This window comes from Lonchura striata, chromosome 2, assembly GCF_050655825.1.
Source record: "Lonchura striata isolate lonStrDom1 chromosome 2, ASM5065582v1, whole genome shotgun sequence".
NCBI classification, from domain to species: Eukaryota; Metazoa; Chordata; class Aves; order Passeriformes; family Estrildidae; genus Lonchura; species Lonchura striata.
The window spans coordinates 22,666,786-22,681,185 of record NC_140704.1 but is presented as its reverse complement, the minus strand read 5'-3'; the positions used below and the strand labels follow the sequence as shown (position 1 = coordinate 22,681,185).

Sequence of the window (14,400 nt, the reverse complement as noted above, 5' to 3'; positions counted from 1 at the left end):
TAGGTTTAGCTCAAATTTATTTCCTTTTTTTCAAGTTGGCCATTAAAAAAACAGAAGTTTGTGCTTTTCTCAAGATGTTGCTGGCAGGCAAAAAGACAGGCTAAGTGCCAGTCTGTATGTCACAGCATAAAAGCTTGCAATGTCACAGAAATTCATGCCATAGCAGTGGACAGCAAGTGGTTTTAAAATGAAGAGCCTCAGGGAGTCTTGCACTGTTATAGCAGTGAATTCTGGCATTGACCAAATTGAAAAAGAAAACAGCTCAGAAGTTGAGTCATCTACACAAAAGGTCTGCTACTCACCAGTTCATGTGGGCATTCTGGAGGTGCCAAGGAGGAAGAAGATGAGTTCTCTTTGGAGACAATGGGAATAAGAGCCCAACAATTATTAGATTAGTAAGATCAGTTAAAGAGCTGTGAGCAACCCAAATGGAGAAGGATGTTCCAGAAGGCCTCTCCAACAGGCTGTGAGAAACTGTTGGCACAAAAAAGCTCCTTAATGAGTGTTTAGATGAAAACTGGGATTCAAAAGTCCTGATGCTAAAAGTGGCAATTCAAGAAACAAAATGGGCTTGGACAAAAAGTATGTGGGTATGGTATTCAGGAAAATGAAAACTCAAATGTGTTAATGTGAAGATTTGTCTCCCTGTTCAATGAGATGCCTAAACTGCAATGTATGGGAAGTGTCAGGAAGAGATGGAAATTAAAACAGTGGACCTGCTGACAGCGGATATTAGCACGCAAAGTCACTAGACTAACATACCTTTGTCCCATACTGTACAGGGGACTTTATTAATAAAACATCCCCACATTATATTAATTAAGGGAAGACATAATATTACTCTTGATGTTCTAAGCAATTTTTCAAGCCATTAAAAACATATTTTATCTTGTGTCTACATATAGGTAACTACATATTAATATATTACTCTTTGGAACAGCATCTATTCTACAGGTACTGATTTTTTCTTGACTGAGTCCAGTGTTTTATCTCTTTTGATAATTTCTTAAGGCTCCTTTACAAACAGAGGACTTTCTAGGAGCATGGTCTGTATCAGCCAGCGGCTCTCGCTGACGAGGCACACTTTTCACAGTAACAAAGCGACCCGGTCCGATCTGAAATACAAAATAAATACATTGCTTGACTTTCATTCTAGTATTTAAAATGACAGGAGAGTTAAATCATGTAAATAGTATTCAGTTGGTGGAGATGCCTGTTGAGGTTTCTGAGGGCCAGTAAAACTATCCTTTATACTAAATTCACAATTTGTTCCCATTGATACAAAAGAAAGGAGAGAGTGTTTTTTCAGCTGGTACTTTTACATGCTCTGCTTTTCTGCCTTCGTGTCTGATTTATGAATTGCAAAAAAGAAATTCAATACTTTATCCAATAGAAGTTTGCTGTCCAATGTTATTTGGATTTGTATAGGATGTCAGCCACACTCTGTGATCTCAGGATTTCACTATACATTATTACTTATTACTCCAAGTAAGGAAAAAAACCCAAAAACCCAAAAAACAACAGGCATTCTTTCTCTCAAAATGCAATTGCATAGAACTACTGCTCCAGGAAATCTCCAAGACTGAAAGACACATACCCTTTCCAGATTCATTACTACCTTTATACTGAATAAGTTGGGGTCTTGGAATAAACATCCCTGAGTGACAGCTCTGTCTTCTAATCATGACCTACTAAAAAAATCAAATGCAACTCCTTGAGTGCATGTGGCTCACATGTTTGATTACTTGATCTTGACTGGTTTGCAATAACCATCTTAGCTTAATCTTCATCTCCCTGCTGAGAGTGTTTGGCAGAGAGGAGGGGAGAAGATTGTTGCATTAAAAAATTTTCCAGCCATGTCTGTAATTTGTAATTCTACTAAGCAATGTACCTGAGGAGTGTTATATGGATGTTGCAGATACATTTGTTTTCTCAATACACCTATTCTGCAAAATGGACTAACCTTTTCCTTGTTTTTAGCTACAGTTATTGAAATATTGATTGTAGGAGCATGAAGGTATTTTCTTGTTAAACCCTCTCCCTCTAAGATATGAACATGCTTAACTTGAGGTTCAAGCCTTTAAAATAAAATCTGACAATATATTTTTATCCACTAACAATTTCCATATTACTCATGCTTATAGCAAAATTTTTTTGATACTTTCTGCAAAATACTGCTTTTTAACAGTCTCGCTATTGTTTATGCAAGTACCTAAATAATTGTTCCAGCCCACTTCATCTTGCATTCACAGATGTGTCCCTCCATATCTTTCTGAAGTTTAAGATAATATGGGAAAAATTCTAGTCCAGCACTCTAAGATAATCCTCTTGCTTCCTATTAGGCTCCTTGCTTCTCCATCATATCAAACATGAACTTCCTCTTTTCTTTTTCAAGTTGCATCCACCTTGCTTGTCATTATTATTCATGCCAGAGAGCCCAAAATAGAATTTCTTGCCTTCATACAAGTTTGAAAACAGCACTTCATGTTTATTTCTTTTAGTTTTTCCTCACATGTAAGAGTAACTTACAAGCAACAAAGAAACTATCCCCCTTAAATCCTCCTTAGCTGTGATGCTTGCACAGAAACAATCCAGTTAGCTCAAACACAGTTTATTGGATAGACTGAGGATTCCCCTGTTTTGTCAAAACTCAACACCTAAATATGCCATTAGGTGTGAATTAGATCTTAACAAAGGCTTTTTATTTTCTCACACTTCAATTAACCGATATAAATGAGACAAGTGGCACATCTGCAGGCAGCCAGGGACATGCTACTCATAAAGGACACCTCTATGGATGTATCTAAGATTGCACAGCTGTACTCAACAATGAAAGGAGCAGGGCTTAACCTCAGCAAGGTTTTCATGAATGGCTGTCTCATGACAGGTACATGTTACATAGCATAGGGCCCATCCTACCCACACTTTTTCAGTCATCTGCAGATCTGAATCTCATTCTGGCCAAGCTTGCCTAAGGCTATTTCCGAACAGGAAGTGGAGATTTGCAGAAGATACAGATTCTTTCTTATGTACTTGGAGCTTGTCAACATAAACATTATTAAAGAAAGCATAAGCAGCAGCATGTGTACAGCCAGAACAAAACCCATTCCACTTACCAATTAGTAAAAATAAAAGTATTATTAAGGATTACTTACTGTTGTATGGAGTTTTGGAATATCAATAGAATGTTCTGGTCCATTTTGAGTATTTAGCTTAGATGTGGAAGCCTCTATCAATGTTTCCTGAAGCATTTTTGCTTTCTAAAGATAGTCAGAGAAAGGTAAAATCGTTTTAATCTGCATTAATCATGTCATTTGCACTCATTTGAAAATATAAAAACAACATGACAAAGTAAATGGAGTTATAATTCTATTTGCCTTTAATTCTAAGTATCCTCCCCGTGTTTTTGACTCTTTCATGTACTGAACACCTAAAACCAGAATAAATGGGCGTAGCACTGCAAGGGTGGGAAGGGAATTGCTGCTTGCTGTGACCTGCGGGCTGTGTTCTGTGCAAGGCAGCCCTTGGTGCTGTGAGCCTCCATGGCCACAAGAGCACACTGCTGTCTCACGGTCAGCTTTCACCCCACCCAGCACACAGCCGCCTCTCCGGGCAGACCCAGCTGTACTGAGGCATCCCAACACAATCTCAATACATCCCAGGTGAATGACTTCACATTTTCTTTTTCTGAAATTCATGAGCTTTTGGTCAGCTCATCTGTCAAGCTTCTGACTAGCAACCCTACCTCCCAGCACATGGATTGCTTCCTTCAGCTCATTGTCACAGAACTGCAGAGTCACAGAATGATTTGGATTGGAAGGGACCTTAAAGTTTATCTGGCTCCAACTCCCATGCCATGGGCAGGGACACCAGACCAGATTGCTCAGAGGCCCATCCAGCCTGGCTTTAAACATTTCCAGGGATGGGGCATTCACATGTTGAACTTGATGAGGATGGATATTGATTCAATATCCAAATCACTAATGAAAATATTAAATCAATACTATATTGTCAACCCTATAATTAACTCTGAGGAGTATCACTCAAAACTGACCACTAGTTAAAATTCAATCACTGACCACTGTCCTTTAGAGCCCATCAGTCCAGCCAGTTTTTCCCACAGCCTGCAGTCGACCTGTATGTAATCTAGTCCATTTTGACTACAAGACTACAAGAATGATACACAGGACCACATTGAAAACCTTGCTAAAACCAAGGGTATAGGCATCCCCTTTTCTCTTCTTCCAGAACAAATAATTTTATCGCAGAAGACAACTATGTTGGCAAGGCATGATTTATCCTTGGTAAATTCATGACAGTCTATACCAATCTCCTTCCTTCTCATGTGCTGAAAACAGCTTCCCAGTGTCTCAGTTTAAACTAACGAGTCTATAGTTCTTCCATTTTAATTTCTAATTCTAGCATACATCTTTCCACAGGCCAGGGAGATGCTGGCATAGAAAGAAAATTGTTCTCATTTACAAGTCTTTTGGGAAATGAAGAAAAATTAAATTTAGCTTCCAAAGTTTTTCTTTTAAGTCTGATTTCATTCATTTTCCAACTTAGTCTGGTTACCAAACCAGGACTCTAGTATTTCTATGTTTTGGGAAAGTACAAATATTGATAGAAGAAACTCCTTTCATTATAAAATATTTCTCATCTTGAAAGATGTTTGCTGTATTAAAAAAGAGAATGAAGAATTAGAAAAAACAATGAAAAGAATGAACAGATTTGTAGTTTCAACAGTTTTGGAAGAAATACACATATATACATCCACTCCTCAATTGCAATTGATCCCAAATTTGTGATTGTAGTCAGAAGAATCAAAATAGTATAACTTTTCCAATACATCTTATGGTTATTTCTTCTGTGTCTGTGTAAATATAAAATTTACTATCACTTCTACCTGAATATCCTTATAATTCATTAAGATTTTTTTTTTGAACTTCACAATTATTATAAGTACACCGTGACTGTAAATTTTTTGCTCCATCAGGTTTCTTACCTTCAATGCCTCATAGTTTGATGTCCGAGACAAGAAATTTTCCCAAGATTTATTTATCAGTTCTCTCTGTGTGTGGGTATCTTGGATCTGTCATATAAATTACACAATGCTGGTATTAGAGCTCTTCTGATTTCATTGCTTGTGCCATTTGAGAAAAATGTTCAACTCCACCCCTTTGGCTACATTAGCTCATCCCTCTCACCTTGGAGATTGGACAACAGTGTAGTAAAGTACTTGCCCTTTAAAAACTGTATTTATGCACTGCACTTACAAACAAAGAGGTTTTTGTGCAAACTAATTTTTCTCTCTTCCAACATGTATGTTGGATGAAGCCCAGCTCTTTCAGGAATACTTTCTGTATATTCTTACTCTCAAATGCTGAATAAAAGAGATAGAATCAGTTCAGGTGACAGAAGTGCAGTCATCATAATACAGGACAATCTCTCAAAAACACTAGCATGACATTTCAGACAACTGGTCCAGCTGATCTTGTTTTTCAGAAAGCAGGAGAGGGTAAGACAACAGGTGAGCAAAACCATTAAATGTCTGCCTTATAACCAAAGCTGGAAAATGTCTATACCTTCTCATTCTCAACATGCTGGGAAGCACAAAGCCCTACTTTCTGAAGTAGTAAAGGCCCATGAATATTCAGAAAGCGAGCTTACAATAGAGACTTATATCACATTTTAAGAAGCAGGTGTAGTAGTAATAGTTGTAATAACTTTGTATTGTTATCTGCTACAGATGAACATGGATGCAACTTTATAGTAAAATAATGATAATTTCTCATTACTCCATTGCTGATGCATCACTGATGATACTGCTTCATTTTTTCATATTGCTCTCTAAATACTGTAGAATTTATAGAAGCTGGGAGGACTGAGGTTAACCTAATTTCAAGTTAAAATCTGGCTGCTGAGACAGATTAAAACTTTTCAAGCAGTGTTCACATACAGAATTCTCAACATTATATAATAGGAAAATCTGCATATGAATGGAAAAAAAAGCTTAGGTGGGCTTTCCTTATTTAAATACTCCTTTGTCTTACTTTCTTGTAAATTTTTTTCTCTTGTTGGATTTCCTGGTGGTATTGTCTTTCAAGCAATTCATTCTGCAGAGAAGCAACCATTTTTCCAGTATTTTCTGACACATCTGAAATATGTTTCAAGTTTATCTCATCTGGTGTAACAGGCCTGAATTCTTCTTTTATTTCTGCAGATATTTCACTCCAAACCTCTCCAATCTGTGAGTGAAACATATACCATGAGATTCAGTATTTATCTCATTCTTCAGTTCCAATTATTCAAAATAAAATAGAGCAACCATCTCTCTCCTCATTGTTGACTTAGAATTTTTATGCAAGGTTAGACTGCACTACTACAATGCCAGATTCAGTCATGATAAGCCTCTCTAAGCCTTCCCAAATCCAAACTTGATTCAAAGAGGGGCAACAGGAATGCTGATAACTACAGAAATTCAGAAGAAATAGCTTCAAGATACCAATTTACAAGAGCAAAGTGTTGAGTCCTACTGCCTACTTCCTAAAATCTCAAATTGGAGACATTATTAGAGCAAACTGCAACACGAGCCATCAACAGAAGCTGGAATTATCAACCAAAGACTGTGTCTTGCTATTTCCCGAACACTGCAAGCTCTCACAGACTTTGTTCCTAAGCATAAATTTATCATAAACTAAAGCATTTTTTGAGCAAAGCAACTCTCAAAAAGCTTGCTACCCTGCTGTAGTCCCTATAGGCAGACCATTCTTAACTTTACACAGAATGGATGGATGGATGGATGGATGGATGGATGGATGGATGGATGGATGGATGGATACTGCACGTGGAAACAAACATGGCAAAGCACAGAAGAAACTTTAGAAAAATGTGTTTTTAATGTAATTTTTAGTAGTGACCCCTTAAACTGACTTTACAGCACAGGGACGCAGTCCTACTCTCCCATCCTTCCCCAATTTCTTACTCCTGGCACATTCCTGTCTTGATCTGACAAACAGTTAAAACTATTTTTTTCTGAGTTATTTTTTAACTAGCATTAGTTTCTAGTCTTGCTGCATGGTCACAAACATTTGTAGCAATATGAAGCAAGAAGATGGGGAATGATGGAATGTTGGAGAAGGGATTGCTTCTTTTGCTGGTGAATAGTGGTTTTCACTATGTGAAATTTTAGGTGACTTGTGACATAGGAGATGGCTTTTGAAGGGTTATTTGTTTGCTTTGTCCCGAGATATACTTGCTATTTTTGGGAATGCAGGTACAATAGTATTTTTTGCTTGGACTATACTCACTTTAAAGTCAATATAATGTTGTATAATAGTAAGTGTAACAAAATCCTTAGTAGATAGGCCAGGCAAATTTTCAAAACCTAAAAGAATATTAATCACATCAGTATGATGAATTTATCTTAAAATATTATATTCTAAAAACCTTATTTGTCATATAAACACATGCAACACTTCATCACACATACACCAGTCAATCACTTTTGATCCTGAACATTTTTTTGCTGATCAAAACCCCCTGTATCTCCATAATACACTCTCTCTGTACTAAAATCTTTACTTATGAATGGCTCTGTCTGCCTTCCAATCACTTGGTGGGCCAGGATGCTACACACCTGTGGTAAGAGCTTCATTTCTGTTAAAGCAGACAGTTGAGTCTACTGATCACAGGTTCTAGAGCAGCAGTTCAGCTGACAAACTGCTCAAAACACAGTTTGCTTTAACTGTGAAGTAGCCAACAGGAAAATTATACTAGTGTTTTGTTCCAAAGCTGTGTAATGAGGGTGTCCCTCCATCTTGTAGATTATTATCTTCAGCATAATGCCTTGAGCATCATGACTCCATCTTTTGAAAATGTTCCCAGTGCATGTAAAAGAATAAGAATAAGGTAGGGAAGTACGATTGCTGAGACTACTTTTCTTTTTTTTTTTTTTGTGCACTGAATGATAACGGCACTTAATTTAAAAAAATCTAAATATAGTCTATCCAATCTTTCTAGACTTCATCCTATCATATGTGTGGTAACTGGGAAAGTAGCATCTGTCTAGAGTACAATTACATCCTGTTTTAAAGCTAAGAAATACTGTAAATAAAGACCATTTACCACTACTGATATTCCAGATTGTCATGTTACAGGCTGTTATGGAGCTTAATAGTAAGAGGAAATTGCTGACAAAAATATGTCCATATGTTATTATCTACTTTCATATAATTCAGTACTTCACAGGAGGCAGTACAATGTATATAACTAACATGAAGGATATCTGTGAATACAGGAGAAAGCTGAAGGAAAATCTTATGCCTTTTTATTTTAGTAAAGAATCCAGCTGTGATCTAACATTCAATATAATTAACATTACTAAAATTAGTAAGAACCTGGGTTACAACAGAGGAGCAAGTAGCTATAGATTATTAGAAAAACTAAGGATGTTTTCAAACCAGCTCATTCTCCAGGTAAAGCAGAGAACTGGCTGAAGCAATCTCAGAACAATTACTGATTATCTTTGAACTGCAGAGGATGGACATGAAAACAAAAATAAGCCTAAAAAAACCCATGAAAGAAATAATTAGATAAATAATGTTTATGCAGCTAAATATTAACAGTAAACCAAATTAATATCCAACATGAATTACTGAAAACTAAGACCCAACTTTTGTCTACAGACAGAAAGAAAAAAAATCTCATGGATGTGGAAAAATTTATCACTTATCTTGAGTTCAGTCTAGGTTTTAAGACAAGGGTATAATGAATATTCATGTTCAGTGTAAAAACAACAAAAAATTAAGAGGGACTGCCACACTTTGAAAGAAAATATTAAAATGCAAATTAATCTTGCCACTCTAAAAAACTATCTAAAAGCACAGAATTTAATTCAGTAAGGACGAATAAAAAATTCTAACTGTAGGAGTAGCCACCTGTACAATATTCTAAGCTGGATGAGCAAATAGTATCATGCCACTAGGAATACAGCTATTGTTACATTTATGCCTGAATGTTTATTTACAAGATGTATAGAGTAACATAAGTCTATCTAGCTGTGAGGCTTCTGCTGGAGTATTTTGTTCAGCTTTGGGATACTACAGACCAAGAATAATTTGATTCAATTGGAAAGAGTACAGAAAAAAAAGAATAATTAGAGATTATGTTAGAAAATGCAATCAATGAGTATTATCTTTCTCAATCTAGAGAAATAAATGTACAAGTGTTAAAATATGTGAAAGAGATATTGTGTGTAGGAAAATAAATTGCAGAGAATTTCAAGCAAATTTTTGGTTTAGATGAAAATTCTAAGAAAATTCTTCCTGGTAGGGGCAGCAAAGTAGTAGGGAACCTTTGAAATCCCAACAAAGAGGGACTTTTAAAAAAAACATAACAACCAAGCATCTATTAGAGAGTACTGATGCTGAATCACAATGTTACCTTTAACCTTGTTTTTTTACAGCAACTTTATTGATAAGTTCATTTTAATGACAAATATGACACTAACATAACAAGGCAACTCATTTTTCTTACCCAGCTTGCAAAATAATAAATAAACTTTTGCCCTTATGCTCTCTGAAATCTCCATGATGGCAAAAGTGGGACAGCTGGCAGGCAGTGGAATGACCTTTTGCTGTTTCTGGAAGCTGGTAGTAATAGGTCTCTTGGTGTCTAATACAAAAACACAAAACCAGAGTAGAACAATGAAGCAGTAGTATGTTCCCAAACTTAAGAGAAAATCCATCTTACTTTGTGGACACACAAATAATTTTGATTGTTTGGCCAAGAGTTTGAACATAATTTGGGTCAGGAAATTTTAATTAGCATAACTAAAAATTTGTGAGAACTGCACTCACTTCTTTTTACGACATAGAACAAAATACAATGCCTTTTGTGGAAGAAATTAAGCAGTTTAACTGTCTAGCATTAGAAAAGCTGGTCATGGTTCTGCTCAATACTTGGTTCATTCCCAGCTGATGTAGAAAATGCCACATAGTGGCCAGAATAAAATGAAAATAAATGAATAAATAAAATGAAATAAAAAATTAATGAAATTGAAGATATTTTAGGTTTGGTAAGACTTATAGTGTAAAGTTATAAATGCTGTTATTTACTGTCATCAGAATTCAGACTACAAAAGCAAATAATGTCATAATTTTACTGGACTGCTCACAGTTCCACAGGCATCATAAAACTTACCAATAATCATTCCACATTGATCACGTCTGATTCCCAAGTCCAGCTCCTCCTGTCTCCATAACTGTATTAGAAGGTTAGCTGCTGTTTGATCTCTCCTCCCTCGCCAGACACTCATGTGCAAAACCATTTTAGGGTTGTCAGAAAGTTCAACCAAGATTCCAAGAATTGTATTGCACAGGTTCTTTTCCTTTAACTTTATCAAGGACAAAGTAAAGAAAGTTTTAAAGTGTTCAAAACACAGTGATGTCTTCTTTCTCAGGAATTGTGTAGTATGTAATCAAGTAACTGCAAGCTTTTCATCACTAGTATTTGCACAAAATTCATGTATAAGCTTGTAAATCCTTAAAGTTTCTGGAATCCTGCTATGCAAAGTTCCATAAATCAAGGAACATGAGGGCAGGATCATATAAGATACATTCCTGTGTGTAGAATCATACAGTAGATTCTGTGGACATGGCTCCACGATCATATGCTGGAGAATACACTGCTACCATGGTTTATTGTTTTAAGAAACAGAACTCAGAAGGCAGAGGCTGAGCAGTACCTCACAGCACACCTTCGGTTTTGTGGCCAGATCTTTTGGCAGCAGCTGAGAGGAGGCAAGGGCTTCAAACCGAAAGAGGGTCAGTTTAGATTAAATATCAGGAAAAAATTCCTTCCTTTGAGGCTGATGAGGGACTGGTTGCCCAGAGAAGCTGTGGATGTCCCAGCCCTGAAGGCTGGATACAACAGGCTGGATGTAGTTTTGAGCAACCTCATCTAGTGGAATTTGGCCCTGCCCATGGCCAGGGGAGGTGGAACTGGATAATCTTTAAGGTCCTTTCCAGCTCAGGCCATTCTGATTCTGTTATTCTGAGTGTCTGCAGCCTTGCACTGCAACAACATCAGGGCTAACAGCACAACCAGTGTGAATGAGGAGTGAATGACCCACGGAAGGTGCCTTTTGACTTCGTGAGAGGTGAAATGACTGTGCCAGCTCCATGTCCAAGATCCACAGCAGTGGCTATACACACAAGATACATGTACAAAGTAACTTCAAACACATAAACTGTTAAAGCCATCAAGTGCTCTTACTAATTTCTAATATGAAGAACTGAAGTGCTTTTCTAAAGAGACACATCATGCAAACTGAGTGCATAGTTTGGGTTTTATTTTAAAAAATAATATAATTTTGTTGAATTAAAAACTCCTCTGTCAAATACATATTAAAAAAATATACAGGGAAAACCTATACAATAATTTCTGAGCAGATATTTGGGTCTGTTTCAGGGAATTAAATAAACTTGGGATTTTTTTGTTTGTGTTGGGTTTTTTGTTTTGTGGGATTTTTTTTTTTTAATTAGTTTTGTTTGGTTGTGTTTTTGTATTATACCAGTCTATGGAGATACTGCAACAAAAATAACACAGTTTGCCATGTTGTTTTCCAATCCTTTCATTCTACAAAACCAGTAATAAAAATACCTACTGCCAACAAATCCAGAAGGAGAAAAATGCCCTGTTTTTCAATAAAAGAGTCCTCTGCAATGTAACATCCAATGACACAGGACCTTAAACAGAAATAATTTCACTTATGTAGATACACTTTTATGATTCGGAACATTCTACAATCATCTAATTTATTTTGCTGAATTTCATGCCATTTGGTATGCAATATGCTTCATACCTTCAGGGAGTAGAAAAATCATGTTTCATGTACCTTTTCATTTACACTTCTAAATATACCCTGCTTGACTGCTTTTTCTTCTCCTGTGGCAAGGTGGCACACCTTCCTTGAAGCAGCCTGATAAATTTGGCAGGCTCTCAATGAATTGGAGTATGTATTTGAACTGAAACTAACTCAGTAAACGAGTTTAAAATTTAACCAGGTTATGTCCCTAATCTGGTTTATTGTAGGGCTGTGTGAATATTTCTGCCAGCAAAAACAAGGGGGTGAGTCAAGCAAGACTTTTTTTGGCAACAGTTTGCTTCTCTCAGATTAAAATGATCATAAAGCCAGCATTCATGCTGCTGTTGTTTCTTTGTTTCCTCTGCTATGGTCATTAACAGAGAAACTAAAGCGAGCTCCTGTATCAGTATTTTCTCCTAGCAAACATATTTGATTTTTAATGTATTCATCAACCTCTGCCTTAAAACAAATTGATTTTTATTTTCCTTCTATGTACTGGCAATCTTTAAAATATTTCTAGCCCAAGATAGTCAGTTTACAAAACATATGTTTACAGATTTTTTGCTAATATTGGTCTGTTCTTGCCTGCTATTTACCTCTCTAAAGTTATTTACAGACTCTAACAATATGCCTTTCTTAGAAAGAGGCATATGAGTAACTCTGCATGTCAGGAGGTCACTCTGTGTGGGGAGTGAGGTTGCCACACTGAATCCGTATTTAGAAAATCTTACATGCAGTGTATATAATTTCTTTTGCATAAATTTTAACTAGTCAAATTTTATGAAGAATTTTTATACATTATAAACAGAAGAAAGTCCTATATGTGCAGAGAAAGGTCACAGCATTGCAGACCTAGAAATACAAGACTTGACATTTTACCAAGTTACTGCTGCTAAAATAGTTCACTAACCACAAGCAGTCGAGTGCACTGAGGAGGAGACAATTGTGGGATAATGCACAATATAATTTCCTTGGATCCATCTTAAAGAATGAGACGAGTATACCAACTCCTTCACAGCTGAAGAGTTCCTGTTGAAATGTTAATTAAAGCAATGTTTCTTAAGCCATATTTACTAAATTTAAACATGTAAGAAAATATAATGGAAAATGAGAAATGTAAATATTTCTATTGTAATGAATTTGGTCCACTTGTTAGAGCAGGATGTACACATAGGGAAGATTTTCAGTTTTTTCGAAGTGCTAATTCATCTCTTAACACTCTTTCATATATTAATTTCAAAATAATGTAAATTAACAAATAGATTCAATACTTGCTAGTGGATTTCTGAATGATTTATATTTTAGCTGGGTCAAGAAACATGACTTTTTAACAATGAACTACAATTGACACCTGCTTTTCATTTAAAACACAAAAAAGCAGTGTCCCTAAAAATAAAATATAGTATATTTTGACATTTTCTGCACAGTATAAGGTAGAAATATACATACCTTTCTGTGGACATCATTTTCACAGAGAACAGATAAAATAAATAATATGTCAGCTTGGATTTCCAGTAGAACGGTACCTTCTTTTTCTTTAGATTTGTCTGCTGCATACTTTAAGATGTCTGTAAATGGATATATTTTATATATATATGAATGACCCTATACAGATGTCAAAATTCTATTACAGCTGCTGCTTTTTACAAAACTCAAATTTATATTAAAGGATTTTTAAAGTAAGTTCAGTTTTATCTCCTGTGTTTAAATAATAGCTTCCAGAAGTGCAGCACTCTGATGCTGCAGTTTCATGGCCTTTACTCTTGGTGACAATGACAGCAGCTTGCACTGACTTCTCCCTTGTTCAGACTCTGTGCTGCCCCTTATATTGTGTCAGTGTACGGAATTCAGGGAACTGATATGAATTAAGGAACTCTTAGAAAAAGACAACAAACTGGCTGGTTCACTCTACTCCACAGCTTCACAAATGTTTGAACTGACAGTGGAAATGTGGGAAAAACATGAAATACCACAATTTCTGAGAAAGTCAGCCTTGGCACCACTATGTGGAAGAGAGCATTCATACACAAATTCTCCCTTAGAGTAAAAGTTAATTGATTCTGATATGTAAGGTATAGTAATAATTTTGCTTTCACTAAAATCTGCAGGTTTCCAGAGCTTTCACTGGAGTTGAAATGAGGCTATAAAATATTTAGTTTCTAGGCTTTTTGTTAGAACATACTCTTTGAATTCCAAAGGATCTTTTCTGTTTTGTTTCCGTCAGAGTAGTGAAAACTTTCTGTTATTGTAAGAAAAACTTAAACCAGCTTGTTTTGGAACTTAAACCAAATTTAACAGAAGGTATGTGTTACTGAACAAGAAATGCTCTAAAATTGCAGGAGCAGTGATTAAGCAGTTTTATTCTGCTTTCTTCCTTCATGTTGTTCATATAAAGGTACCATGTTAATAGTTTTATTCTATGCTAAGAGGAGTTGTGGAAAGCAACACCATGATAGACCTAGGTGGAAAAATACTCATGGGCTGGAGTTTCTGGGGACTGCCACAATGAAAACAAGATCTACCAAATGCAG

The 14,400-nt window shown here is 36.0% G+C and overlaps 1 protein-coding gene across 8 annotated transcripts in view; it reads right to left on the bottom strand.

Moving 5' to 3' along the window:
• CFAP69 (cilia and flagella associated protein 69) overlaps positions 1–14,400 on the bottom strand; it is a 28,963-nt gene continuing 14,563 nt past the window's right edge. For 5 of the 8 annotated variants that reach the window (XM_085566495.1, XM_085566487.1, XM_085566492.1 and 2 more), the window contains 10 exons: positions 13,319–13,437; positions 12,780–12,898; positions 11,669–11,750; positions 10,204–10,396; positions 9,538–9,675; positions 7,311–7,387; positions 6,054–6,248; positions 5,006–5,092; positions 3,156–3,260; positions 1–1,115 (listed from right to left, as the gene is read on the bottom strand). In XM_085566495.1, the coding sequence (XP_085422621.1) occupies positions 987–1,115; positions 3,156–3,260; positions 5,006–5,092; positions 6,054–6,248; positions 7,311–7,387; positions 9,538–9,675; positions 10,204–10,396; positions 11,669–11,750; positions 12,780–12,898; positions 13,319–13,437 (1,244 nt within the window). In that variant the 3' untranslated portion in view covers positions 1–986. Of the gene's footprint in view, positions 1,116–3,155; positions 3,261–5,005; positions 5,093–6,053; positions 6,249–7,310; positions 7,388–9,537; positions 9,676–10,203; positions 10,397–11,668; positions 11,751–12,779; positions 12,899–13,318; positions 13,438–14,400 lie in introns of those variants that run through there. The other 3 variants (XM_085566523.1, XM_085566510.1, XM_085566501.1) reach the window with 3 other exon arrangements.